This window comes from Mastigoproctus giganteus, chromosome 8 (genome assembly GCF_048544385.1).
Source record: "Mastigoproctus giganteus isolate SK-2022 chromosome 8, ASM4854438v1, whole genome shotgun sequence".
NCBI lineage: Eukaryota > Metazoa > Arthropoda > Arachnida > Uropygi > Thelyphonidae > Mastigoproctus > Mastigoproctus giganteus.
This window is the reverse complement of record NC_143582.1, coordinates 92,017,653-92,043,497: the sequence shown is the minus strand read 5'-3', so window position 1 is coordinate 92,043,497 and position 25,845 is coordinate 92,017,653. Positions and strand designations below refer to the sequence as shown.

Below are 25,845 nucleotides of genomic sequence, written 5' to 3'. Positions count from 1 at the left end.
CCTAATAGTTTTGTTACACTAATATCGTTTGATTCATCTAGTAACAAACTATAGTTTGAAAAGCTCAATGGCTTTTCAAACTATAGTTTGTATATATTGAGCACTGACTTCAATAAATCTTTCTGAAAGTGGGGGTGTAGGATATATTTTATAATGCCGCTGCATTTTGTTCGATGAATTTTTAAAGTTTTGGCTGTTTGATCTTGGAATGCATTCTTACATAATTCACCAAGGTGGTCTATTGCCAGTATTGACGAGTGAGCACAAACAAACAAACTTAACTTTGCTTCAGCTTCCGCTGTTTGTAAATTCTTGGTGGAAAATTTAATTTAGATTGGTTGCCTGATCTATTAGGTGAAAATGGTTCTGCTGACTTAATAGGTTTGAAAATTTTTAAATGACTTTTAATGTCTGAAATTTTAGTAGTAAAATCAGACTTGCAATATTTACATCTTGCTCTAGTTGGATGTCCTGGAATCTCTATTAACCAGTCTTTGAATTGTGGAAAAGCTAACCATTCCTTCCGAAAATTTTGGGTATATTTCGTTTTGTTTTTGTCCGCCATCCCGTAAGGTAAGGTTTATGGCCAGTCCGCCTCTATCGATAGAGAAAAAAATATGAAATCGTGAAACGCTTTGAGCGAAATGAAAGACCATGTGATATTGCACGTGCTACAGACCTAAATGAGGCAACGCCGAGAATTACAAAGAATGCGGAGAAAATAAAAACAACTTTGATAGCAGGAACAACTAAAAGTGTAATTAAAATCTATTAGATTAAGACACAAAGAATTGGAAGAGATGGAACGGCTGTCATCTGTTTGGATAGAAAATCAAACAAAAAACAAGTTTGCTTACGATAGAAGCAAAAGCATTAGCAGTATTTTATTACGACCTTTACGTAATAAAAAAATACGTAATAATCGTAATAAAATACGTAAGTATTTTATTACGATTATTTATTGTGTTTGGTAATGTTTTGGTTACAAATGTGTGTTCAATCTTGGGTGGTCGGCACCTAACCCAATTTTTCCCATAGGGGCTGTTGTTTATATTGCACGAGGGTTTCTAGGAATACAACTATCGTGCTATACGAGGACTGACTATACTAAGATATTATTACACTGTGGTTATTAGAAATAATTATTACTTATTACTCTTATTACTTATTGCTCTGTGGTTATTAGAAACGTTGAAAGAGATGTCGGTAATTCGGATCGCATTTCTTGGAAGCCAAACAAATACGACGAAGAAAAATTATCCAATGCCATTCCTTCGCGGTTTCAAAAAAAGGCGTCATTAGAATTTTTTCCACATTTTTAGATTTGATCCAACAATTTAAAGCTATGACCCAATGATCAGGTCGTTTGACCGCGAGCGTAACTACGTAAAATTGTTGGGGTTCTCCTCAGGGAAGTCCAGAATAATATAAAACCGATTCTTCGCTTTATAAAAAAAAAAAACTATGAAATATGATATCCCTACTATTTCAATTATGAATTATTTTTATTATTAATTAAATAATCAATTGAACAATTAATTTAATATTTCTTAAATGAATATTTCTTAATTTAAATGTTACATTGCCAAATTACATAAAATTGTAATTTGGATTGCCAAATTATATAAAATGCTAAACATTTATACTCTTCCCGCTAAAAAATCCGCTATCCGCTATTTCATATTTTTTTCCGCTAAACCTGAAGCAATTCCGCTAAATCTAGCGGGAAAACCGCTAAAATGGCAACACTGGTCGATCTGCCTGCTTGCTGGACGAAAAATCCGAGTTTCCGAACGAAAAAACCTTGCTACTAGGACTCACAACACTGGTCAAAATCTTAATACCGGTATTTTTAATTTATAATCAATTTTTAATTGATTTTTAATTTTTAATCAAATAATCAATTGAACAATTAATTTAATATTTCTTAAATGAATATTTCTTAATTTAAATGTTACATTGCCAAATTACATAAAATTGTAATTTGGATTGCCAAATTATATAAAATGCTAAACATTTATACTCTTCCCGCTAAAAAATCCGCTATCCGCTATTTCATATTTTTTTCCGCTAAACCTGAAGCAATTCCGCTAAATCTAGCGGGAAAACCGCTAAAATGGCAACACTGGTCGATCTGCCTGCTTGCTGGACGAAAAATCCGAGTTTCCGAACGAAAAAACCTTGCTACTAGGACTCACAACACTGGTCAAAATCTTAATACCGGTATTTTTAATTTATGAAACGGGGATACCGGTATTAATACCGGCATTCCAAAAAAAAAAAAAAAAAAAAAATTGTATGACAATTAGGTGCATAAAGTAAGGAAAAAACAAGCAATTACTTGAATTCACGTTTTAAATCAAACTTTTATTACAATAATAAATATTCTAACAAAAATTATTAAACAAAACAAAAAAAAAATAATAAAAATGAGCATCCACACTTACCTGTCCGAATCAAGTGAGCTCTTAAGAAACTCAATAGTGTTATCGTTTAAACTGGATCTAATTTTGGTACATATTTAATTAGCGACAGAAAACGTCCTTTTGGATTCTGTGCTGGTTGGTGCTTTGTACTTAGTCGTAGACGAGTTGCAGTTTAACCCCTCACCCCTTATGTCCTCAAGTTCAAAAAATCTTATTTCTTTTTTATCAAAAATAAAAAACATTTTCTTTTTGACTTTGTATGGCACTATATAGGTATTAACGAAAGAAAGGAACTGACGGTTAAGCTTGGTGAGGAAACCAGATCTAAGTTGTGGAGAGTTTATTTATTAATTTTTATTTCCCTGTACCTTAGTATCGCCGTCGCCGTCAATGGCCATTGTTAAGATTTTCGTACAGCAGCTCCCCTCAAGCACCAAGCCCCATAAGCTACCTGACTGCGTTAAAAAATGAGAATTTCCAGGAGCTGAGGGATATTCCCCCCCCCCTCCACACACGAGTATATATATATATATGTGAGCTGTCAGTTTCTCAAGAGCAATGACACAAATATAAAACAAGTCATTTATCATACAAATATACTTACAATACATAACTGGTGTTCATTTATATCTAATCTATTCATTCTTCTCATTTAACCTGTTAATACATGCTATCATTTCCATAAAAAAATTCTCTAAATTAACAATCTCAACTCTCTCTCTACAGCTTCAAACACTAAACTAATTCAATCTTAATCACCAATGTCAATTCTCTACACAAGAGCAATCCATAAGTCGCTAACTTAATGCTAACAATGCCATGTAATCTCTCTTAATTTAGCAATATCAATTTTCTTTACAACTTCAACCAATAAACCAACTCAATACTAAACATTTCCTTATTTCTCGTGTTTTTTCAACTTCAATCTTACTCTAAAATAATCTCCCACTTTATCTAAGTACCATTTCCAAAACAACACAGTGCAGAGGACTTACCTTCCTTCTCTTTCACTGTGTGATTCCTTTGTCCGGGTTCCTTCCACGGAGTGCGGTGATGTCTCTCTCTTCTTAGTTGAGCTCTGCATCTCTGCTATATAGATCTTCCAATAGTGTCTTATTTCGGGATTTCGAGAACAGTTCTCTGTAATACTGAAGGAAATTACCATAGCAGTAGTAGAAGTCAAGGCACTATCTTACTGGCTTGTTATTCGAATTCCCGATTAACTTCTAGCACAGGAACATGCCCGGCTTTACTATATAGCTGGACACTCCCAGAACTACCACTGGAAGTCTGCAACCCCTCCGAACAACAACCACAAACCCATCTTTCGGTGCGAGCACCTTATTTATTTCCTTCTCATTTATTTATTTATTGAATTTATTGCAAGTTACAATCGCCCCTTGTACTACGTTTTTATACGTAAGCTTATGTGCAAACCCCAGAAGGGTTTGCACGCATTTACCTACGCAGAAAATCTACGAGGAAAAGATCAGGAAATATTAAGACCTAAGACAGGACGTCAAAGATATGTGGCATATGGAACAAGTAATTCCCAATCCCGATCACCGTTTCAACCACCGGCATGATGCCAAAGAGCCTAGCAGCACTAGGCCTCCCAGAGAACACTTACAATGGACTTCAGAAAGCTGCGATCCTGATCACCTGTACGAGAGTAAGAGAGAGAGAGTTCCCTTGACCAACAGTAATAATAACAATAATAATAGTAACCGGACACAACCAACCACCCCATGCACTTGGTACTAGTACCTGTCACGAGGAGGAAAAACTCCATAAAAAGAATAAAAAGTTATTTAATAATAGTTTCTGGTCCTTTTAAAGAAGTTTCTAAAAAAGTTCCTCTTCCTATTCAAAACAACTGATACAGCATTTTCTGAATAAGTTTACCGAAAACAACTAAATGTCAATAGTTTGATGGGTTCATAAATATAAATATGGGCATCTGCAGACCCCGCCGCGATTAAACAATCTTCTAAGCAGAATACTGTCTCTTAAATTGAACTAACTACAAACAGGCTACCTCATCAGCCTCGAATTACAGAATTGGCAATCAACTTCACCATTCTCCATCTATCTGAGTTCATCCAGAAAACGCCAACTTCTGATTTACAGTTAAGCTCCTTTACTGTAAATCAGAAGTAAAGTAAATGAAGTTCCTTAGAGGCCTTGTTTCTGATCCATTAACCTGGAACTCCTGTGGCCGAAGAATCCCAACAGTCTTCTTCAGAGCTACCCCAAAATTGACAGCATTAAGTAACCGCACTAATCTGACCAACAGGTTCGTACCTTACGAAGTGCTGCAGCCCTCTTAAGAATAAAGAAATAAAATTCTGGATCAGATAGATCTACCTTGTGTAACTTTTCGCCGCACCAGCAGTGATCGACAGACAGTCTCATAAAACTGAACTGTAAACCAGCATCCAGGATAGAGGACACGATGAACTAAAAAAAAAAAAAAAAATGAACTACCTTGGTTCAAATGACGCTCTTGAGACAACGCCTACGATCGGGAACATGACCGTACTCTTATTGTTTACTTTGTTGACAGTTTTAAGTTCAACTGTGTTTTGTTATCTCTGCTCTCTATAATAATTGTGTATAGGTAACCTATATGAATGTTAAAATTTACTTATAATAATCCATAAGTCATGGTAGTATTGTTCTGTTGTGAACCCCTAGCCTTGACTGCAACATAACTTTTGTATATACAGTATTTCCTTATTGTTGCAATAGTCTCTCTCTCTCTCTCTCTCTCTCTCTCTCTCTCTCTCTCTCTCTCTGTATATTTCAGAAACAACATGCTTTACGCACGGGCTCACATACAGTACTGTTTCATTATAACATTTTAACATTTCATAATAAAATTCTTCCAAACAAAATTTGAGCGATTTAAATTATTTTGTAAACCGTTACACTCTTATCATCTATAAAATAAAAATTTGGACACTACGGTATAGTACTATCTTAAATAAATTTAATCTTAAAACAAATAAATCATCCAGTTTATAACCGATGTAACTCTTTTATTATTATTATTAAGCAGTGCAATTATTTGCAAGTTAAAATAGTACATTAAATGTCCAGTAGTGTCCAAAAATTTTTATAGATTTGCAAGAAAGGAAAACGATTTAAATTATCAACAAGACATATTCATAATAATTACACAATACACCAACCGATGTTATAAATAATGTTTATTAAAATAGTGTTGTAAATAAAATAAAATTCCAATAAAAACTGACTGTACAGTATATGGATCTAAACTGCAAAGAATTATTTACAATAAAACAATGTAGATGAAACACAGGATGATAAAAGCGCTAAAATACCGTAGCTTTCAGAGGCATCCGCCTCCTTTTTCAAAAGTGAGGCTTGTCGTACGGCACATCCTTAAATATCAGCAGGCTCACGGTTCTCAGCACGTGGTTCCACAGGAGCCACGATCAACAAGACTACGATTAACAAACGACGACCAATTACAAGATTCAGATTATCATGTTAAGTTAAATAATATACAGTACAGTGTTTTATCTCTAAACAACGTACATACACAAACGTCTTATTTTTTGATAATAATCCTGCTTTGGAGAGGTTTAACATTAGTTCAGCATTGATGCTGAGCTAATGTAAAACCTCTCAAAAATGGGATTATTATCGAAAAATTTCAAATGCAAGTTCCATGGGAATAACTTAATAGCGCCAATATCGATTTTCCTGCATGTACAGAATTCAAGGGAGACGAGAACGATCTTCAGTTCTTTAAATGTTCTCTTATCATATTGGCTGACCTAGAGCTCCCGCAACTCTCTAATGTCGCTTTCCACCAATAAAGAATAAGAAGGAAAACTGACATATAAAATATCATAATAAAGATAAATGACACTTGATCCCAAATACACTCAAAATGACTTAAAGCGATTTTGTACAAAATGAACAGATAAGTAAGGATAAATTATGGTATCTAAAAAACATTCTTCTGATGTCTATTTCTTTAAGCGAGAAAAGTGCACAGCAATACGATTTTTATCTAATATCGAAATAATATCATGCAGTAAAGTTCTAACTGGGTTGTGAAGAATTCTTCGCACACGGTTTAAATCTGGAATTTAATATCGCTATATTACATAAAATACACATTAAACGGACACAAAATCCAATAAATCAGACATTTTGGCAAGCATAACATCAACCCTCATTAATGAGCTAAAAGTGGCTGCATAAAAGACAGCAAGGAGTTTGGTATTTTTGTTTCTCCTAGTTACTTTTTTTTTTTTTTTTGTTTGTTATTTTTTATCATTGATAAAGGCCAATACTTCTATAGTACTCCATTCTGAAAACCTTAAATGCTATATTATTCATTACTCACAATATAATTAGTATGTACATATTACAGTATGTATTAATTAGCATTAACATTAGCAAGGGCACATGATGCAAGAAAGCAAGCTTATATAGCATCAGCCAAAAAAAAAAAAAAAAAAAAAAAACACAACCCCTTCTCATTTTACCCATTCACTCACTCCAAATGTTTGGCCTTGAATCTGTTTAAGCTATCAACTTATACGACAGATGGAAGATTGTTCCACCAATCAACCACCTGCTGGCTAAAGGCAAACTTCCGCACATCTATCCTGCAACCGTCTTTCCTCAATTTGAATTTATGCCCTCTCAGGCAGTACTGTTTCATTATAACCATTCAGATAACCATTCTGAGCAAGAGAAAGAATCCCATCCACATTGAGCATGCGCAAACCATTCAAGACTTTATACACCTCAATCAGATCACCTCGCAGGTGCCTAGTCTCCAGACACTGTAATTTGCAAAACTTAAGCCCTTCTTTGTAAGAGCAACCCTTTGTTCCATTCACTAATCTTGTTGCCCTTCTCTGTATTCGTTCCAACAGCTCTACATCTTTCTTAAAATGAAGCCTCCAGACCTGGATACAGTACTCAAGGTGTGGCCTGACCATTGCCTTATACAAGGGGATAATCACCTCCTTATCCCTGCTAGAAAAATTCCTGTATATCATTGACAAGATACCATGAGCTACTCTTGCAGATCGTCTGCACTGCTCAGAAAACTTCAAATTTGCCTGCACAATTATCCCCAGGTCCTTTTCACTCTCTACCACTGTCAGTGTAGTACCACAGAGTTGATACGTTACCTCCTTATCCCTGCTAGAAAAATTCCTGTATATCATTGACAAGATACCATGAGCTACTCTTGCAGATCGTCTGCACTGCTCAGAAAACTTCATATTTGCCTGCACAATTATCCCCAGGTCCTTTTCACTCTCTACCACTGTCAGTGTGGTACCACAGAGTTGATACGTTACTCTGGGATTACTGCTTCCCATATATAGTACTTTACATTTGTCAATGTTAAACTTCATTTGCCAACTCTCAGCCCATCTGCTCAACTTTTCTAGATCCTGTTGCAACAGTGTACTGTCATTAGTGTCATTAACAACCCTGCCAACCTTCGTATCGTCTGCAAACTTGGACATTAAGCTTGATATACCATCGTTGATATCATTTATAAATACAGAAAACAACAATGGACCCAACACTGAACCCTTGGGGACTCCACTAATAACATTAGTCCACGAAGAGCAGTGTCCACTGATTACCACTCTCTGCCTTCTCCCACTCAATCATCTCTTTATCCATAGCAGCAATTTGCCTCCAATGCCACACTGCTCCAATTTGTGCAGCAGTCTTCCATGTGCAACAGTATCAAAGGCTTTTCTAAGATCCAAATATATGACATCAAAGTTATTCTGTGCATCCAGTTCCTTTGTGACTACATCATAGTATCCAATCAAATTAGCCAGACAAGACTTCCCCTTAACAAACCCATGCTGTGTCCGAGCTATAACTGAAGTCTTGTCTAGATGATCCTGGAATGCTTCTTTAACCAGTGCCTCCATTAATTTCCCTGGAACAGAAGTTAAACTAACAGGTCTGTAATTACCTGTGTCTCCCTTTGATCCTCCTTTGTGGATTGGGGTCACATTTGCACATCTCCAGTCCATGCGTAACTCCCTTGAGTCCAGGGAAGCTCTCATAATTTAGGCAAGTTACAAGAAAAATTCATGGCATGAAGATGTAATCAACTTCTTTTGAAAAATAACCAAACAAATTTTGGGTCATATCTTGTTACAGGCATGAAAGTAAGTTTACTTTATAGATTTTGGGGTGCTAAACACGAAAATAGTGCTTAAAATAGCAGATTGGCTCTTGTTTTTGTAAAAAGTAGTTTCTATATTTATGCAAGTTATCCTTTTATATGGCAGTAGGATGTAGCTATGAACATACGAGACTGTTTCACCTTTCACTTGTATTCAGCTTTGGGAGCATCCCTTTTAACCATCAACAATGATCGGCTAGTTGGGCAGAACTCCATTTGCTTTTGTATCTTTGTTCCATCACTGCAATGCCTTGATGGAAGCATTCACCATGTTCGTTGCTGACGGCACCACAGTTTGTCAGGAAGAAATCCAGGTGTGAATGCAAGAAATGCATCTTCGATGACATGTTACACCCCAGGTTTTTGTAAGAAGTAATGAGATCTTCCACAAGCTGCCTGTAGCTTCCAGCTTTATCATTTCCTAGAAGACTATCATCAACTGGTGAAATACCACCACTTTGCTTATTGGAGGCTTGAAGTGGGGAAACCCTAGTTTAGTCTCTAGAGCAAAGTTTCCAGCACCCCCCTCCCCCCATACTTCTCCTTCAACCCATGCACAGTACTAAGTACTATAGGTTTTGATACCTTTCGTGTTTGGGGTTTTCATAAAAAAAAAAAAAAGAAAAGAAAACCAGTCGAAACCTTTCGATAGGCTTTCCACATTTGAACTGTTTGTCTTTGAAAAGTTTCCTTATTTGTGGACCAATGAAAATGCCAGCCTTAATCTTCTCTGTACTGTCTCTTTTTTTTTTTTTTTGCTGCCCCCCCCCCCCCCCCCCCGGCAACTTGGGGCAGTGCTGGCACCCACAGGTATAGCACTTGTGCAATACAGCACACACAGGGAATAATAGACCCATGAGCTAGTCGAAGTCTGCCACAGCACATACACAGTTGTTGCCCACCTCCCTGTGGTGTAAATGGAAATTGTACAGGCTTTCCAGGTGATTGCCTGCCTGGTGACAAAGAGGCCAGAAACAACTAAACACCATAACACACACACACTCTGCACAAACATAACACTACACACATTTCTGGCCTTTTACAGAGTTCTGTATCCATCACAGTGTACCAAGGCAGAGATGAACTGAAGTTCAGGTGCCGTCCTACACTAGATAATATACATCTACATGTACTAAGTCTTGAGAATTTTTCTTGCAAGTATGTGAAAACAAGACTGTTCACTTCCAAAGCCTTCATGAAATTTTTCATGAGACCCTGTGTGTTGTGGAGATCCAAACTTTATTTGGATCTACCAAAGGTTCAAATGCTACATTCTTCATTCCAGGTGTTAATGATTTTCGTTGAGGTCAACTGCTCTTTCTCATAGTGCGTATCCTTGGCAACACTATCTCACTCACAGAAAAAGCGACAATACTTGGTGTAACCCTTTTGTAGTCCTAATAAAATGGAGATTACCTTTAAATCACTACCTATCTGCCACTCATACTTCTGAGGGTGTACACCTAACAGGATGTTCTCCATGTTTGCATATGTTTCTTTTTGTGGATGGATGCAAGAGGCATTGAAGGCAGCATATTTCCATCAGAGCCTTAAGGCTAACCGTCATCATTCTTCAGGAATATGTCTGATGTTTATTGCTGCCATTAGACCATAAACATCCTTACAGTGTTCACCTTCTGTTTGATAGAATTTATCATAGTCTTTATTTCGAGTATGAAGTGTTTTCACTTTCACAGTTGTTTGAATGTTATTTGGTTTTTAGGAGCGTTAGCAACTAAGGTCATGTTGCTCCGGAGATATGCGGTGGTCACATTTCTGCATCCGCCATATTTGGTGGTCACAGGCTCGAACCCCGGTCTAATCAAGAAGCGTGTGCTACGCACTGCTGCTCCTGCCCACCTGGCTACGGAGGCACCCCACTTTCACAGAATGATCTAGATTCCACAGTTGTAGCCTCAAGGCCAAAAGCTCTGCCTTATTCTTGGGCAGTTTAAGATCCCCAATTAAGCTTACTTTCTGTGATCTTATGTGGTTCAAAAAGATAAAGGTTTGGACAAAATGGTGGATCCCTTGATGTAGTCGACTGCTGTACTACTTCGTGTATTGATTCGTAAGTTGATGTTCATCAGTGTCTTCACTGGTGTAGAGAAAAACAATCCGGCAGTTCAGGAATTGGTACTACTTCACAGTGAAGCACGGGACACATTGCAGATGATATATTCATATACGTCACTGTCCACTTTTTCTTCATTGTCATCCCTTTTCTAATAGGAGGCACCACACAGAAGTAAGTCTGTGATGTGATTTGTTGGCTCCCTCCATACCATGGGCACTGCAAAAGGCATAAATGTCCCTTTCGATTCACCCACGTATTGAGTTTTGATGAACACGTAGTGCAGCATATGTGTGAAGCCCAGTTCTTTTCTTGGTCGCCTACTTTACATCCAAAGTACAAGTAGGCCTTTTTTATGGCTCAAGTTAAGTGATGCTTTCTGGAAGCTAACATGACTTTTCCACATACGTGACAGAAGTCATCCAGACTATTCATACAATTATGGGGCATGTTAATCTTACATGACACAAATTCTATGGAAAATGTAGAAATCTCACAGAGAACTACCGTTAACTGAGAACACACACCAAGTACCTAGCCGTATTTGAGAATTACTGCAACAGAGTTGAAGACGCATTTGAGGTGATAGCTTATCACATGATGCAGAGCAAAGCGACAGCTGCTGATCACATGATAAGAACATGGTGAACCGAGGTGTTGCCATGCGTTTTGCCGAGAGCCATAGTTCATAATGTAGAATAACTCGCTAATATGAGCCCTGAGCTGTAATGCTAAAATAAGAGACAACAAATTTTAATGGATTTTCATCTTCAGCAGCAGAAAATTAGTCAAGATTGAGCATTTTCATTTTTATAGCATTTTACATGTTGACCGGTGTAATCATTATCATATTAATTTGTTATAGTTATTATTTTTTAAAATTGTATTTAATTATTATTAATTTAATTTTTTTTAATTTAAAATTAATTTATTATGCTAGTCCCTTTGGGGATAGGATTTTTTTTTTTTCTTTTTTAATCTTTGGGGGCAGAATTCACTTGTCTCCAGCTTATTACAGATGGAATTTTCACCTGCTTTTACCCAGACTTGCATTTCCTGAGTACATGAACTGCAAGCATCCACTGGTATTGCTCTATCTCTGGCAGATGCAGGTTTCTTGATGGCCTTGACCAACACATGCGATAAAAGGAGACTGTTGCACCCATACAACCTGAGCTTCTTCCTATGGGTACTTGATATAATCCATTTAGTATAATATGTATAGTCATGTCCTGCCTCCTTGTGACGTATATGGGTATTGGGAAGCAGCCTTCCTGGTAGCAAAGTGGCCAGAAACAACACACAACATAGCATACTACACTCATTTGTGGCCATTTTACAGAGTTTTGTATATCATCACAAAGAACCATGGTGGAGTTGATCTAACGTTTAGAGTCCACCCTAAATAAGGAACAACACACATCTACATACAAAACTCCGTGGACTGTTCTGGCAACCTATCTGCACTGCGCAGAGAGCTTCATATCTGCATGCACAAATATCCACAGGTCTTTTTTATTCTCCACTAGCTGAGTGCAGTACATTACAGTGTATTTTAATCAGGAATTACTGCTACCGATAAGAAGTACCTTGCATTTGACAGTGTTAAACAACAATTGCTACTTCTCAGCCTATCTGCCTAATTTACCTAGATCTTGTTGTAGTAGCATACTCTGATTACTACTATTAACAACCCTTCCAACCTTCATATCATCTGCAAACTTAGACCTGATATAATTTTATCAATATCATTAATAAAAATTCAAAACAACAATGGGCATAATAATAAACCCTGGGGTACTACACTAAAACCGTTGTCCAAGGAGAGAACAGTGCCCACTAATAATAAGTCTCTGTCCTATGATCAGGTTTAAAAAAGGAACTCTCAGAATTCTGTATTACCCAGTTTTTATTCTAATTCTCACATATGCAGCCAGCATATGGTTTCACAGAATCAAACTAAACTGTAATCAACTGCCTTTATGTATTGGTGATACGTTGGCACTTTTTCAATCCAGAGCAATCTCTCTTGAGTCCAAATATGCCCTCATAATTAACTACAATGCTTCAATACACTCCCCAGGGAGTGTATTGAAGCAGTGAAGCATTGTATTGCTTGAAAATTACAGTCTACACAAGTCCAAGTCTAACGTCAACAAATATCTTCTTTCATCTTCTCAAACTTCAACCCAAGCACGGCACTAAGTACTATAGGCACTAATACCTTTCATGTTTGGGATTTTCATAAAAAAAAAAAAAAACATATCTCTGTACTCTAAAGGTGTGAAATTTCAGCCCTGTGTTTTAACTTGTTTTTCTCTTTCAGAGTTGAACGTGTGACGAAGTAGCATCATGGACAAAGCTGAAGCCAGAGCTGTAATCCAGTATCTGTTCTTGAAGGGAAAATGTCCTAAAGAAATCCATGAGGAGATGACTGCTGTATATAAGGAGGAAGCCCCATCCTAATGGCATTGTGAAGCACTGGCATAGACAGTTTAGGTATGGTTGGACATCGGTAGAATCTAAGCCCATTCAGCCATTGATGACAGCACGATTAGAAAAGTGGATTTGTTAATCATGGAAGATCACCAGATATCTGTGCATGAATTTTCCCAGGAGGTAAAGATTAGTGTGGGCTCTGTTGAAACAGTCCTTCATGACCAACTTTATTTACGGAAATTGAGTGCAAGGTGGATTCCCCGATTATTGACTGGTTTCCAGAAGGCAACAGAAATCACAAGAGTTGTTAGCCCTGTGCCAAAAAAATGAGGAAGACTTTTTATCTCGTCTAATCACTCAGCATGAAAGTTGGATACACCATTTCGACCCTGAAAGTAAAAAGCAGTCCGTGGAATGGTGACATCATGGTTCCCGATCCCCCCCAAGAAGGCAAGGGTCCAAGCATCAGCAGGAAAAATCTTGCTGGCAGCTTTTTGAATGAGAAAGACGTAATGATGACTGATTACCTGCTGAAATGTAGAACAATTACAGGTGCCTATTATGCCAACTTACTCACAAAATTACGGGAGAAAATCAAAACATGTAGGAGTGGCATGCTGTCCAAAGGTGTGAGAATGCTTCAAGACAATGCCCGAGTTCACACTTCTGAAACTTCAACAACACAAGCGGCCACTTGTGGATATGAAATACTGCCCCATCCAGCCTACTCACCTGATCTTGCACCATCGGACTTCTTGTTTCCTTCCCTCAAATCATTTCTTCGGGGAACCCACTTCCCTGACGATGAGGCACTCATTTCTGCAACAGAATCATGGTTCAAAGACCAATCTCACCACTTCTACAAAAACAGTATCTGTAGCCTCATCCATCGATGGGAAAAACATGTAAATCTGCACAGCGGCTATGTAGAGAAGGACTAAAACTTGTGCCAAGAATCAACAGGCTAGCACCTCTGCAGCTAGGTCAGGGTGATTCTTTATTGAACCACCCTCATATGTTTCTTTTTCACAGAGATGAATGTGTAACTGAGAATCATCATCATGTATAAAGTTGAATATCAATCCATTAACGAACTGCTGTTTTTGAAAAGCAAACAGCCAAGGACTATCCACGAAGCAATAGTCTACAGTGAATGGAAATATCTGCCCATCATATGACATTGTAAAACGTTGGTAGAGACAATTCAAGTGTGGCTAGGAGAGCATCCACGAAGAGGCAAGAAGTGGGCCGCCATTCGCATATCACACTGTTGAATTCATAGAGAAAACTAAGCTGATCCTTGATGACCACCAGATAACAATTAAGCAAATATTCCTGAGGCTGGGATAAGCTATGGTTCAGAGAGATCAAATTTCCCAATGATTTGACTGTGAATAAGGTCTCAACATGATGGATTCCTCATTTGTTTGCATGTTTTCAGAAAGCAAAAAGGCAGGCCTGCCCTACTGAATTGATATCACAATCCTCTGCTTTCTGCCACCCCAGCAATCCATCTTAGAATTTTTCCAGTAATCCCAACATGTTCCAGCTTATACAGTTACCACTCAGGGACTAAGTCAAATGCTTTTCTGAAATCTAAATAAACTGTCAAAATTGTACTCCACACCCAGTTCACACGTGACACTGATTCTGACCTTTTTCTTCTCAATTGGTGACTACGGATGAATTGTGGATACATCAATTTAACCCAGAAACATAACAGGTTTCAAAACAATGGAAACATCCATCAATACCAAGTCCTAAAAGGTCAGAGTGCAACCATTTGCAAGGAAGCTGTTGCCATCAGTTTCTAGGATGAGATGGGCATTATTCTCATAGATGATCTCGAAAAGTGTAAAAAATCGATGTCCATTACTACAGCAACTTACTTAAGCAATTACGTGGCAATTAAGAAAAACCAACGTGAAATGCTCAACAAATGCATGCTGTTGCTTCACAACAACACACTAGCCCACATTGCTGCTGCAACCACTGATTTTGCCCAGAAATTTTAAAATTTCACATCTTGCCACACCTGCTTTATTCCTCTGACTTGGTACCTTCTGACGTCTTCCTCTTTCTGCAGCTGAAATCATTTGTGCAGGGAAAGAAGTTTTTTTTGGCAAAAATTGAAAAATCTCAGAAGATTGAGATTTTACCAAATCTCAATCTTCTGAGAGAGAAAAAACATGGTCAGGGGAAAATGTTTTTAAACCTTTCATATTTTCTCAAGAATTAAAGACAAACTAACAAGTCTGTAATTACTCATGTCACCTTTTGATATCCCCCTTTTTGAACTAGTGATCCATCACACATTCCCAGTCCATAGGAACCACCTCTGATCCAAGGATACTCTCATAATTACAACTAAAGGTTTTCTAATCTCTCTTGCTGCCACCCTTAATATAAATGGATAGATCCATCCATCCACCCCAGGTGGCTTTTTTATGTTTAACTTTCAACCACTTCCCTCTGTTATCAAAAAATCATGCAATATACCTATTCAGTTTGTCAGCAACCTTGATCAAGTTCATCAACAGTTAAAATCGTTCATATCTAGTGAACCAATGTGATTTATCCCCTTCCTTCTAGTGATTATTTATGTAATCACTAGAAGGAAGGTGATGAAAGAAAGGCTTCAGAACCGAAGGCTTTCTTTCATCCCCTTTGTTCCCCTCGCCAATCTTGTTGCGCTTCTCTGCACTTGTTCCAGCAGCTCCACATCCTTCCTAAAATGAGGCTTCCCAACTAGCATATAGATGTGAACTGACCACTGCCTTATACAATGGAATACTTACCTCCTTAATCCTGCTAGCAAAATTTCTGTATATCGTTGTGTGTGCACTGTCAGAGAGAACTTCATATCTGACTGCACAATTACCTCCCGGTCTTTTTCATTGTCCACTACCCTGAATTTAGTACTGATAGTTGGTACATTAATCTACGATTACTGCTGCCCATATGCAGTACCTTGCATTTGTTAATGTTAAACTTCAATTACCATTTCTGAGCCCACTGGCCTAATTTTTATAGATTCTGGTACAGTAGCATATCCTGATTACTGTCATTGATTGCCCTGCCAACCTTTGTATTATCTGGAACCTTAGATATAAAGCCTGATGAATCTTCATCAATATAATTAATAAATACAGAAAAATAATGGGCCCAGCACAAAATTCTGGGGACTCTACTAATAACATTAGTCTGAGAAGAGCACTTTCCGTTAAAATGACATAGGGATGGCAAATACAGAGGAACTATAGAATGCCTTAGAGATTCCACAAATGTATATACATATACATCAATTAAAAAATACAGCACAAAGAGGATACTGAAATGTATGAATAGAAAGTAACCACTTTTCTAGAACATAAAAAAGATGGCATGGGGTGAGTAACAGTGTGAGTAAAAGTACTGAAGGCTAAATAGCTATAAAGTGATCTGTGACATATCACAAAAAGGATCGGGCTGATAAAGGCTGATTGTGATTGGCTAAGAGGTCAAGGAATTTGGAAAAGGAGTTTATCGTGCATGTGAATAAAAAGAAAAGAATAAATCAGTTCATATCCTTCATAGTGACTACGGAAAATTCATAGATAACCCAGCTCATTAGCATTAGCAGAAGCATATGATGCAAGAAAGCATGCTTATGCAGCATCAGCCAGAAAAAACAAAAACTTCCACTTCACCCCTCTGTTCGTTCGAAATACCTGTCCAGCTGAGCCTTAAATTTATTTAGGCTATCAACTTCCACAACAAGGGATGGAAGTCTGTTCCACCAACCAACTACCCGCTGGCTAAAGGCAAATTTCCGGACATCTATCCTACATCTGTCTTTCCTCAATTAGAATTTATGCCCTCTCAGGTGATTATTCTGAGCAAGAGGCAGAATCCCATCAGCACTGAGCATGCTCAAACCATTCAAGTCTTTATACACCTCTATCAGATCACTTCGACGGTGCCTAGTCTCCAGACACTGTAATTTGCAAAACTTAAGCCTTTCTTCGTAAGAGCAACCCTTTGTTCCATTCACAAACCTTGTTGCTCTTCTCTGTACTCATTCCAGCAGCTCTACATCCTTCTTGAAATGAGGCCTCCAGACCTGTATACAGTACTCAAGGTGTAGCCTGACCATTGCCTTATACAAGGGAATAATCACCTCCTTATCCCTGCTAGAAAAATTCCTGTATATCATTGACAAGATACCATGAGCTACTCTTGCATATCGTCTGCACTGCTCAGAAAACTTCATATTTGCCTGCACCATTACCCCCAAGTCCTTTTCATTCTCTACCACTGTCAGTGTAGTACCACAGAGTTGATACGTTGCTCTGGGGTTGTTGTTTCCCATATGTAGTACTTTACATTTGTCAATGTGAAACTTTATTTGCCAGCTCTCAGCCCATCTGCTCAACCTTTCTAGATCCTGTTGCAACAGTGTACTGTCATTAGTGTCATTAACAACCCTGCCAACCTTCGTATCGTCTGCAAACTTGGACATTAAGCTTGATATACCATCGTTGATATCATTTATAAATACAGAAAACAACAATGGACCCAACACTGAACCATTGAGGACTCCACTAATAACATTAGTCCACGATAAGCAGTGTCCATTGATTACCACTCTGTCTTCTCCCACTCAATCATCTCTTTATCCATAGCAGCAATTTGCCTCCAATGGCACACTGCTCCAATTTGTGCAGCAGTCTTCCATGGGCAACAGTATCAAAAGCCTTTCTAAGATCCAAGTATATAATATCAAAGTTATTCCCTGCATCCAGTTCTTTTGGGACTGCATCATAGTATCCAATAAAATTGGTCAGGCAAGACTTCCCCTTAACAAAAACATGCTGTGTCCGAGCTATAACTGAAGTCTTGTCCAGATGATCCGGCAGTGCTTCCTTAACCAGTGCCTCCGTTAATTTTCATGGAACAGAAGTTAAACTCACAGGTCTATAATTACTTCTGTCAGCCTTTGATCCTCCTTTGTGAATTGGGGTCACATTTGCACATCTCCAATCTATGGGTACCTCCCCTGAGTCCAAAGAAGCGCTCATAATTATGACTAAGGGTTTGCTTACTTCCTTTGCTGCCTCCTTTAACATAACTGGATAGATGCCATCCACCCAAAGTGCCTTCCTTGTGTTTAACTTCAACAATTTCTCCTCCACTTTACTCTGAGTTATTACAAGATTATCTAGCTTACTGCCAGAGTTGAATACACCTCTGGCATTCCTCTCGCTGAATAACTACTCATGTGTGAATGTCGATGCAAAATATTCATTTAGTTTGTTAGCTACCTGAGCAGGATCATCAACAGCTGAACCATCGATATCAAGTGGACCAATCTGCTTCATCCCCTTCCTTCTAGAGTTTACATAAGAAAAGAAGTCTTTACTGTTTTTCTTTGCATCCTTTGCCAGAGATTTCTCGTAATCTGCCTTCGCTTGCCTAACATCCTTTGTAACTTGGTCACAGATCAACTTATATCTATCATAGGCTTCTGTGTCACGTATTAATTTATATGTATCCCAGGCATTTTTCTTCTCTGTCATATGTCTCATTAGTTCATCTGACATCCATTTAGGCCTAAACTTTGAACAATATTTCTTAGTTGGTATGTAAAGCCTAGCAGCTTCCAAGATTGATTCTTTGAATGCTTCCCATTTTCAATTTGCTGTTGGTAACATATCATCAGTTGGTCCCACTGTATAGAATTTAAATACTGTCTCAGTCCATCGTAGTTGCCCTTTCGGAAGCAATAACCCTTCCCTTTACCCCTAATGGTAGTTACCTCTTTGAGTAAATCCCACTTCAGCACACTGTGATCACTTCCACCTAGTGGTTCCTTTATCTGCAGATTCTTAATGCATGAAGAATCACTACTGATAATCAAATCAAGAATATTACTCCCTCTAGTTGCCTCCCGAACATGCTGATGTAGAAAACAATCATCCAATAAATCCACAAAAGCCTTGCTAGTGTGTGAGTGACCAACCCACAAATTCTAGTCAATATCTGGGAAATTAAAATTCCCCATTATAAGACTCTATGATTTACTTGCCCGCTCCATTTCCCTATACAGTTTCTTATTATACTCATCAGAGTAATTAGGCCTATAGCACACTCCTACTCTCAATTTTGATTTACCCATGCTTATGTCACACCAAACTGACTCGACACTGCACTGTCCAGCGATGTCGACTGGCTTCACTTCCTTGGATTTTGTGTTTCTTAACTAATAGCATAACCCCTTCTCCTTTCCTATCCTATCTATCCTTTCTGTACACATTGTACTCCCAAAATTCCAGTTCTGCATTCCTTATATCTGGGTGACACCATGTCTCTGATATCCCAACAATCTGCCTTTGATGTTTTGAGCAATACCTCAAATTCATCAAATTTATTTACCAAACTCCTAGCATTGGTGTACATGCAAGTATACATGCACCTGTTCCTATTCTTAGCTACTTTAACACAACCCATGTGTTTACTTGTACCGCAATGACTCCCATCAGTCTCTGAAATACCCTGCATCTTGTTTTCTAGGCTGCTGCTCATTCCAATAGAAGCAGTGCAAGAATCACTTTCACCTCTGCCAGTGGCTACTGTTAATCTATTAGTCCTTGTATCCCCCCAAGCTAGCAGTTTTCCGACCCACCTAACACTGCGTCAATAGCATCAGCAAATATTCTTGCACCCTTTCTATTTAAGAGTATCCCCTCCCTGTAGAAGCAGTCTCTCCTGTTAACAAGTACAGTCCAGGCTGAAAAAAATTCTACCCCTTGAGCCTTGCACAATCTTTCCAGGGCCAAATTTATCAATAAGTCTCTCATCATATACTCCCTCCTATCGTGTCTGGGCAGAATTGCAGACACTTTCAAATTCAACCCTAATTCACGGCTTTTTTTCAACAGTGACCTATGCTTGTTAAGTAATTCCGCCGGTCTCCTACTCTTAATATCATTATTACCAACGTGTACTACAATATCACCGTTTGTGCCCTTAAAATGTAACTATACTCTTAGGTACTGATGCTTGTAAAAGTGCATTCCATACATTCAAAATATATGGAATACACTATTCCCTACCCCCACCAAAAGAAAATTTCTCAGTATGCCACTAATACCCAGTAAGTTTGATGAACGCAGTAAGAGAGTGCATGGAACCATTAAAATTAATTATGAGGGCTTCATTGCAATAGGGGAGACTGCTTTATACTGCAGAGGTACCAACGTATTGACACTCTATAAAGATAGTTCTGAGGGTGAAGTAAAAACAGACTAGTCAGTCTGATTTCACAGGTAGTGAAAATCACAGAAAATCATTAAAATACAGTTTGGGTTATCTATATAAAAATAATTTTCTGAAGGAAAAAAAAGAGCATGGTTTCATATAGGGAAAGTAGTGTTTAATTAACCTCATAAAAATCGTGATAATGTTACTCGTGAGTCCTGGATACAGGAAATAATTTTGACACTAGTTGGATTTTAGGTTATAGTATATAATACCATTAGAACCTGACACAAAACTGCAAACCAAGGTGGACTGAACTGTAAGAAGTTTCCATTTAGCTAGCAAGTTGTTAATCATCGAATTAAATTGCTTGCATAGATAATTCAGACGGATTTTGACGGATATTGACTTGGAGAAATACAAAAGCCTCCAGCTTTCATGCATTGTATGACCAATATAAAATCAAAAATAAATAAATAAAAAATAATAAGATATAGAGCCACAATAAAAGAGGCTTTATCATAACTGGTTTAGGATAAAGCTATACATCTCCCTAGTCATGACTTTAAACAAGCCATTACTTTTGTGGGCTATTTTCATTAAGTGATAACTACAGTTTAAGCGACTTACATTGTAATAAAATGATCTACCTTCTCCTACTTGCCTGGACAACCTCACCAATGAAAGGATTTTGTTGTAGTTGTTATATGGTTTTTAGGAGCATTAGCAACTAAGGCCATATTGCTCCGGGGATATGCGGTAGTCATTCCCTGACCTTTCTGCATCCTCCGTATTTGGTGGTCACGTGCTCGAACCCCAGTCTAATCAAGAAGTGTGTGCTACGCACTGCTGCTCCTGCCCACCTGGCTATGGAGGCGCCATCCAGATCATGATGCTCTTTATAAATGTAATTATCACAATGCAACACTTGTTTTAATATGTATATCTTTTAATCAGCTATACACTGAACGTGTCAAGTAATTTGGTTTAGAAAAATTCCCATAAGCGGCAAACTCATCAGATCATGAGACAGTACAGCAAGTTCAAGTCCCACTGGACACTGAACAAAATAGTCTCTTCAAGTCTTTTTCACAAATCATTTAATTCTCAGAACTTCTCAACATCACTTACTTGTTAACAGAAGAGACTGTTTTATAGAGACAGGGTACTCCTGGATAGGAGTGTAAACACATTTGCTGATAGCAATTTATTAATAATAATTATGAAGGCTTATTGTCTTCAGTTTGGAGATTAAACAAAGGTCGGAAGGATGGTTAATCAAAATAATTAGGTATGCTACTGCAACAAAATCTACACAAATTTGGCAGATAGGTTCAGAATTGAGGTTTAATATTCACAAGTGCAAGGTACTTCATATGGATAGCAGTGGAGAATAAAAGAGATCTGGGTGTCCAGATATGAAGTTCTCTGCCAGGGCAGCTCACGGGGTCTCTCATCTGTCAATGACATATGGGAATATCGCCAGAAGGCATAAGGAGGTTATTATCCCATTGTATAAGGCAATGGTTAGGCTACATCTCAAGTACTGAATACAGGTCTAGAAGATTCATTTTAGGAAGGATGCAAATTGGTTGGAATTATACAGAAAAGAGCAACGTGAATAGTGAAGGAAGCAACAGCACCCCTGAGGAGATCTGATTGATTTATTTAAGGCTATGAATGGATCAAGTAAGCTCAATGCTGATGTAATCATTCCTCTCGTTCAGACCATACACATTAGGATGGCATAAATTTAAACGGAGGAAGGATGGTTGCTGGATAAACATGCAAATATTTGTCTTCAGCCAGCAGATAGTTGGAACAAACTCCCATCTAGTGTTGTAGAAGTGTGTAGTTTGAATAAATTTAAGGTTATAACTAGACAAATTATTAGATGAGATGGGGAAGGTTTTTTTTTTTCCTTTGCTGATGCTTGCATCATTTGCCATTAGTAATAATCCTGAAAATATTTAATTCATACAAGCACCATTCCCCTCACCTATACCAATGCATCAAGAATAATCAAACTAATGGAACAAACTTATCATCATGTTCACAGTTATAATTAGGTACATCTAGAGAGAATGGTTTTGAAATAACATCTAGAAAGCATGGTTTTGTAAAGGGTATATTTAACTAAACTAGTTAAATATTTAACTAGCTTAGTTAAATATACCCATTACAAAAAGTTTTCTTGAGCAGTTTTCTCAAATATTTAACTAGCTTAGTTAAATATTCGAGAAAACTGCTCAAGAGTCAAATGTAGGAAATAATGTAACATTGTTTATTGGGACTTGAGAAAAGCATTTGACTCTGTATCGTTAGCATTAGTAGAGGCATATGATGCAAGAAAGTAAGCTTATACAGCATCAGCCAAAAAAAAAAAAAAACTTCCCATTTCACTCATCCATTCACTCCAAAAGTCTTTCCAGTTCTTCCTTGAATTTATTTATGCTATCTATCAACTTCCACGACTGATGGAAGTTTGTTCCAGCAATCAACCACTTGCTGGCAGGCAAATTTCCACATATCTATTCTACGACTATCTTTCTTCAATTTGAATTTATGCCCCTCAGGTGTGTAATCTGAGCGAGAGGAATAATCCCATCAGTAATGAGCTTGCTCGAACCATTCAAGGCCTTATACACCTCAATTAGATCACCACGTGGGTGCCTAGTCTCCAGACACTGCAATTTGCAAAACAAACTTTCTTTGTAAGAGCAACCTTTTGTTCCCTTCACCCATCTCATTGCCCTTCTCTGTACTTGTTCCAGCAGCTCTACATCTTTCCTAAAATAATACTTCCAGACCTGTATGCAGTACTCAAGGTGTGGCCTGACCACTGCCTTATACAAGGGGTTAATTGCCTCCTTATCCCTTCTAGAAAAATTCCTGTATATCATTGACAAGACCCCATGAGCAGCTCTGGCAGTCTGTCTGCACTGCTGAGGAAACTTCAGATATGACCACACAATTATCCCCAGATCTTTTTCATTTTCCAGTACCCTGTGTGCAGAATTAAAGACCTCGGAGTAATTATGCTGTCAGATATGAAGTTTTTTGGGGTCTCGTTAATGATATATCACACTATAAGTTATTGGATAAGCTGAAACATGTTGGTATCACTGATAAATTTCTTAGATGGATCACAAGATAGCTGCAAGAAAAATTCATATTCAGATTTTTGTTAATAACAGAGCTTGTTACTCACATGTATATATATATATGTATTTTGTTTGTGGAAGTATGGTTCACAGGCCAGTTGCATGTTATGCAAGGTGAAAAACTTGAAATAACTCACAAGGAGGAATCCTACTCCTTGAAATTAACTAACTACAATCTTGAGTGAAGAGGAATTTAGAAATTTCCCCTGCTGTCAATGGGAGTCAGGCCCAGAGACCTTCAGAGTGTAGATGGCAATGTATTATGTTGTCATGGCTGCAGCACAAGCAGCAAAAGGTCATGATTAAGTTATAACTTAGTGTTAGAAATGAGTGTTAGATGTGGAATCCATCAAGGATTGGTGCTGGGACTACTGCAGTTACAATTTTCTTAAAGATATTGATGATGATGTGGCAGAGGCAGTGATGTTAAAATTTGCAGATGATGATGTGCAGTGGTGTATCCAGTGGAGGAAGACAATCACCCCCCCCCCCCCAAGAGGCTGAGTAAATTGGAGCAATACTGTGTGTTTTAAGATCTGAAGTTGTTGTATGGTAACTATTATATAAAGACTGGTTAAAAATTTGAGATAAATTCAAGCTTAATTTTCAAACTGCATTCACAAATATCATTATATTACCGACTAAAAATATCCAGTAGAGGGGCACCATCTAAGGGTGCATATAACAATGGTGATATATTACACCCTTAGGGAAAAAAGTCTTCATCCATCACTGAGATGATGTGAAGATTGGAAGGGTGGTTAATGATAAGTATCAAGCAGTATGCCTTTGGAATGGTCAGGTAAGTAGCAGCTCTGTTTCATTGTGCAAAATGCAATTTTTTTGCTGGGAAAATAACAAGACTAATATAACTTGTACACTAGGAGAAAATGAATCAAACACAATAGAGAAGAACAGTTATTTGGTGGTTTTGATTCAGGCAAACTAGTTCTGCATATGGCACAGAGGAGCACCACAGTGTTCTGTCAATAATTTATTAAACAGTTGCTTAAAGAGATAGGGAAGTCCTACTGTATAAGACAATGGTGAAATTTGACTACACCTAAAAAAAGGATATCCTGCTTCTTGAAAATGTCCAAAGCAGGCAAATCACTTTGTGCAATCAGCAAAAGGGTGCCCATATGAGGAAAGACTTCGAATATATGGCTTACTACGCTTGGTAAACAGAAACTTTAAATAAAATATGACTGAATTCCGTACGGCTCTGAGGAGCATAAATTTATATTAAGAGGCACAACTTGGATTGTATGAAGTTTTCGTTTAGCTAGCGACTAAATAATTACTGGAATAAGTTACCCTGAAGGTAGTTACAGCTAACAACTTAAAGAAATTCAATGGTCAGCTAAATTGGTCTACGAGCAGAGTGGAAAATATAAGGGGATTTTCTTGGCTAGTGCAGCAAAAGTTCAGGGCGTTCTTGCACCATATAGTTAATACTAAATCCTTGAACTGCTTATACCATTCAAACACATCAAAAAAAAAAAAAATATATGACAATCAAAATGTGTTCTGTTTTGGACTACAACAAAACAATAATAAACAAATCTAATTAAAACTTTAAATACCAAATTCTGATCGTCTCATAAACAAATAAAAAAAACTGTCTGTTGATATTATACGTTCACAACTTCCAAACATATTTTATGCAACTGACGCAATGCTTTCGTTTTCAAGGCGAACATCTCACATATTGATAACCGGCTTAGGCTTAACTCACCTGACGACCATGCTCGTTACCACTATCGTCGGCAACCTCCGTAACTGCCATTCTGCACTGTCGTCCTGAGAAAGACACTACTGGCACAAAGTCCCTGATCGGAACTTATTTTCTCTTTTTCTCAAAAATTACTTAAAGTTTACTTTCTCCCCTTTTTTTGTTGCTATTATGGGGAGAATAATACACTATTCACCTTACAATAACGCTACTTTATCAGGTTACGACAAGATAACAGGTCTCTCTCTCCTCAGGAGTGTAGCTTACTCTGTTGACCAGAACTCACTAAAACATTGTCAATAAAAAAAAAATTATTTTCCAAACTTCCACTTTAAAAAAAAATATATTTTTTTTCAAACTCCCAGTTACAAAACAGATTATTATTATTTACAACTTGATATTGTCCAATAACTTCTCCCACACTTTTATACATATATATACAGTAAATTCTTTCTCACACAATACCAACAGATTAGTAATGTTAATCGATGTTTTTTATTTTTTATTTTCTTTGGCAAGAAAAACGACAAAAATTTCATCAAACGTCACCAATTTAAGTT

At 37.6% G+C, this 25,845-nt stretch overlaps 1 protein-coding gene across 1 annotated transcript in view; it reads right to left on the bottom strand.

Moving 5' to 3' along the window:
• The window catches only part of LOC150081718 (uncharacterized), a 1,674,628-nt gene extending 1,649,093 nt beyond the window's left edge, over nt 1-25,535 (bottom strand). The window contains exon 1 of the mRNA XM_090378825.1: nt 25,289-25,535. Within this exon, the coding sequence (XP_090234951.1) occupies nt 25,289-25,339 (51 nt within the window). The 5' untranslated portion in view covers nt 25,340-25,535. The remainder of the gene's footprint in view (nt 1-25,288) is intronic.
• Between the last annotated feature and the right edge of the window lie 310 nt (nt 25,536-25,845).